Here is a 4738-nt window from a genome sequence, read left to right as displayed (position 1 = left end):
AAGAATTTGAGAGAAATGTATCCTGTGAAGAGGAATTTACAAAGCACATGTAGCAAGTCCAAATGTTTCACTGAGACGTGATTGCTAGCTAAGCATTTTAACTTCATGAAGAGCAAGCAGGGAAAAATTAAGGAAATGCATTAATTTTAACAAAGCAAAATGAATATGAAAACCATAACAGCACTGAAGGCCACAATACATACTGGAGTCTCTACCTCCACCTCTTTCAAACAGCCTTGCCAAGCTGGTTTGATTTTCTTGAAACCACTGAAATGTATCTACAGACTTGTGAGTGGATGAGGGAATTATATTGCCATCAGAAAAGGGCCGGGGGGGGGGGGGGGGCCTCTGCAGCGGTGTGCGCGTGCCGGGGGCGGCCGCGCGCCCTGCTGCCCTCGGGGCGTCAAAAAAGCGGGAAGCCATTTGCTTGTTGATTATAACACAAAACCTTCAAGGCAGGAGAAGACTTTAGTACAACACTATAGGCTTCAATTTATCAATGTAACTAGACATCTGTCTAACTAACGGCATTATACAGAAGCCTGTTCCTGCCAGAGTTGACATGAGAACCAGGCTGAAGATAAACACTAAAAAAGGTCCAGCTCCTGCTCCACTTTCTGATACAAGTTGTCATAGTACAATATTCATAAAGGTAATAAAAGTAGGGTCTACTTCTAGAAAGCTATCTACAAAGGAATGGACACAGTATTCCTGATTTACTTCATTCCAGAAATTTATCATGTGTAAGTCTGTCTAGATCAACTGAATTCTGTGTGTAACTTTTTGTATAGTGAAAAAAGGCCAGTATAAAAATACTGCTCTCTCTTTATCCATGCTATGAGAAAAGCACAGTTTATTATAACAGGAAATAATACTTTATTATAAAATCTGCCTGTAAACAAGTAACAAATTAATTGAATAACAGTTAATGGAAGTGCAAATTAACTTCATAAAATGATATTTATTCTGTATTTAACTATATATATATAATTTGCTTTCTCCCATTCTAATGTGGTTCTACTCCTCCCACCCCCCATTTAATTTTAAAAAGATTTAACATTGCTTGCTTTATACTAAAAAGAATGTACGAGCCTGCGTACATTTTTTCAAGTTTTGCTCTGCAAATGAGAAAGTCTGGTGATACTTCATTTTTTATCATCATCTTTTCTTATCTTTGCATCTCTGGTATCCACAGGACAAGAGGACATATAATATATGTACACAGTGAAAGTGTGGGCATGTGAAGCCACTTATTAGTTAGTTCATTTACTTGCACATATTGAAACTTAAACCATTTATCAATGAAGCAGACACTGTAATGCAACTTCCGGTCCTGCTTGTGCACCTTAAGGCATTAAAGAGAGTCTCAACAGATAGTCATTCTTTTTATCACCATGAGGATCATCCATACACTTCTCAAAACAGTCAAATGCTTGTTCAGCAGCCACATGCGACATCTGGCTTTGCTGAAGGCTTCTAAAGCACAGATAAGTCATGGCAAGATTTTGATTTTGCTTTGAAAGCCATCTTCTTATTGTTCTTTGCTACAATTCTCCCAAGGAATCGCTTTGCCTTTTTGCCTATGCTTTCTCTTCTTTTTGTGTTGGCCATTCTCCGAGCGTTGTCTTCTTTACTGTCTTTGCGCAGTCTAATTTGCCGAACAATACCTTCAAACAGGTCCTTGACATTATGGTGAAGAGCAGCTGATGTCTCTATGAACTTGCAGTCAAATACCACAGCACAGGCCCGTCCCTCTGGATCAAAAGAGAAAAAAGGGAGATTAGTGGAAACTGACATTTTCTATTCATTTATACTGGCAGAGAAGACTGAAATTTGACTTAAAAGTAAGGAGAGTGCCTTTAACTTTATTATATGATAGGAAGGTGCATATTTGCAGTGATGGTTTTGACCCTTCATTTTTCCAGGTTTCGTTGTACTATTGTCAGAAATGTCACTTGACTATTAGGACTGAATATAAGGCAACAATAGTTCTATAGCAGATGGTCTCACTATTGTTTAAGATCTGTATCAGCTATAAGAGAGGGATTTAGATGCATACTTGCTGTCTGATAGGAAAGACAGTGTGAGGTACCAAGAGAAAAACTAGTTCTTATTTCTTCTGGAAGTTGTTGAGCAGTTATGCACCTCCACCTTGCTGTAACAAGTGGGAGTTTTCCAAGACAGTTCCAAATGAAGTGCGATACAGTCCAAAAGCTCCAGTCATTAACAGGTCACTAGAGTTCATGAAGTTGTAGATCACTGGATTTAATTAGGACTGCATTCAGAATAGGAGATGCTCAGTCCCTGATGTTTCAGAGGTAAGCATGCAACTCTGGAATATTGCCGAAGTGCAAATTTCCACATTTGATTTGTGGTAAATAATGACAAAGTTACAAATCTGAGCAAAGTAGTGGCACCACCACTAGGACAGGTCAACCATGCACTGCCACGAGCCTGAAAACAATCTCCTGATGAGCTCTAATCAGTTCCCTGTATAGGCTGCTGGGCATTTAACACAGGGGACACAGCAGAACCAGACAGCAGCTGTTCTTGCATCAAGACACTGATATTTCATAGTATTCTTCCCAGTGAAGAAAACACCTAAATTTTTAAATAAGTGAAATTAACACCGTGCTGTTGGTACTGGTTCCTGTGCTCTAGCTACAGAAATGCACTAGCTGAGAAAACTCTGACCACAGCTGAAGAACAGGTACAGAAAGATTTCAAGCTGTGTGAGCCTGGTCCCTTTAGCTCACCTCAAATATAATGGAATCACTTCCAGTAGAAAAAGTATTGCACAGTCTCTGGGGATCATCCTTTTTAAGGACTGCCAGCTGGCTTGATAGGATTTATGTTATGGCCCTCCTGTCCCTTAAACATAGCTGACACTATCATATCTTGATACTAGCCAGTCCTACTGCATATGTGACATATAGTTAAACCTTTTCAGTTCATATTGGCCCAAAATAAATCCTACAGAGCAATATGCTAAAGCTGCAGCTCTGAGGCAGAATTCTCTCTTGCACTGCAGTTCAGAGCACTACTCTGCACAGCCAGAAATCCTCTTCTGCTATCATCTCCGTCACTTTTCTGTCGTACAGAGTCCCTCAGCATGGACCTGTTGCCTTGATTTCTCAAGTGTGCCTCAAATCATACAATTTTCTATATCAAAACTGGACCAGTTCTACTGGATCAGGATCCTCTGAGACTTTGCTGCTAATTTAAATATTACTTTACAATTAGTGTCTCTTACCATCAACTGAGACCTCCCGGGATCTGACCAGGTCACTCTTATTGCCTACGAGAATAATAGGAATGTCTTCGGTTTGTCTTGCTCTTCTTAGCTGGATTCTTAGCTCTGAAGCCTTTTCAAAGCTAACTTTGTCTGTCACTGAATATACAATAATATAAGCATCTCCCATCTTCATACAGTGATTCTGAAGCCATTGACTATCATCCTAAAACAGAAGGCAAACAAATATATTTATTGCATTTCAAATCTATTAAACAGTATGTCTAACTAATGATTTAATTATTGCAAGCACCATAAAGATATTTTTCTTAGCTTTACAACAAAGAGTCACTAAAAATAAACCAACTTCCCCAAAGCATTCTCAAAAATTTCCTGATTTGAACATATATTGCAAAACAATTCTCTTGTTTCCAGAAATATTAACAGGTCTGGCAAAGATCAGAGCGTGACCCCCTCATCTGACAAGTATTTCTTGGGCCGCTCACGCAAGCCGCTGCTTATTCAAATGACTAAGGGGTTCACCCTCAGGGTTTGAAACTGCCTACCCAACTAGAAGTCGATTGCAAGTGACTGAATGAACACGGAACAAATCCTATATTTAATGTTACCGTTTTTAACGTTCTCAGTCTGATGCAATAGATAGCTAGACACAGCTGTTCCATTTCTATATATTTTAGAGTGAACTACTGACCAGTCAAAGGAAAATCTCAAAGTCTGCAAGTACCTGCTCCCATATGTCAAACACCACGAGAGATGCTTCTTCTCCATCAACCACGATCGACCTGTCGTACGTGTTCCCTGGGGAGCAAACGTTCAGGACAGAGTTAGCCCGCGGCGTGGCCGCGCTGCCCGCCCGCCCGCCGCTCCCCGCGGAGCGCCCCGCCGCCCTCACCGGCCTCCTCCGCGTCCGCGCAGTCCTCGACGCCGCCGAAGATGCGGGCCAGGCTGGTCTTGCCGACGCCGTGCTCGCCCAGCAGGATCACCTTGTAGAGGCTGCCCTCCGCGTCGCTGCCCGAGGAGGCGACCGAGTCGGAGGAGTCGGAGGCCCAGCCGCCGCGGTGCGCGCCGCCGGGGCTGTACGAGGTGCAGCGCAGCAGGCCGGAGAGCTCGGCCTGCGGCAGGGCCGCGCGCAGGTCCCGCTCGTCCACCGGCATGCTCCGCCGGTGCTGCTGCGGCTGCGGCCGCGGCTGCGGCAGCTGGTGCGCGAGCTGGTGCGCCGCGAAGGGCATGCTGCCGCGCCGCCGCTCCAGGGAGCGCGGCTGCTCGCCGCGGTTCAGAGTCATGGGGGCGCCGGGCTGCGGCTGCCGGGCGGAGAGAGAAGGCGTCAAAACCCCGCCGGCCCCGCAGCCCCGCACCGGCCCCGCCGCGCCGCGGAGCAGCGCCTTACCTCGGGTGCTCGGCGCGGCGACGCCACGCGACGCGACGGGACGAGCGCGGAGGAGAGCGCGGAGGAGAGCGCGGAGGAGAGCGCGGAGGAGAGCGCGG

The 4738-nt window shown here is 45.0% G+C and overlaps 1 protein-coding gene across 1 annotated transcript; it reads right to left on the bottom strand.

Moving 5' to 3' along the window:
• Positions 1-852: 852 nt before the first annotated feature.
• On the bottom strand, positions 853-4696 carry RRAD (RRAD, Ras related glycolysis inhibitor and calcium channel regulator). The gene is made up of 5 exons (XM_026059054.1): positions 4641-4696; positions 4146-4554; positions 3978-4051; positions 3254-3458; positions 853-1754 (listed from the first exon to the last, which is right to left on the bottom strand). The coding sequence occupies exons 2-5, from the start codon at positions 4534-4536 to the stop codon at positions 1477-1479; spliced, it is 948 nt and encodes a 315-aa protein (XP_025914839.1). The 5' UTR covers positions 4537-4554; positions 4641-4696; the 3' UTR covers positions 853-1476.
• Positions 4697-4738: the final 42 nt, after the last annotated feature.

Source organism: Apteryx rowi, unplaced genomic scaffold (genome assembly GCF_003343035.1).
Source record: "Apteryx rowi isolate R43461 unplaced genomic scaffold, aptRow1 scaffold_1, whole genome shotgun sequence".
Classification (NCBI taxonomy): Eukaryota; Metazoa; Chordata; class Aves; order Apterygiformes; family Apterygidae; genus Apteryx; species Apteryx rowi.
This window is presented reverse-complemented; position numbering and strand designations above follow the sequence as displayed.

What these genes read in the sequence shown, in the direction of transcription:
- RRAD (XM_026059054.1), bottom strand. Translation starts at nt 4,536, where the DNA reads ATGACTCTGAACCGCGGCGAGCAGCCGCGCTCCCTGGAGCGGCGGCGC. An exon ending in CGCGGACGCGGAGGAGGCCG is followed by an intron (nt 4,052 to 4,145) that starts GTGAGGGCGGCG and finishes TTTGCTCCCCAG; the next exon opens with GGAACACGTACGACAGGTCG. An exon ending in CCGGGAGGTCTCAGTTGATG is followed by an intron (nt 1,755 to 3,253) that starts GTAAGAGACACT and finishes CTTTTGATCCAG; the next exon opens with AGGGACGGGCCTGTGCTGTG.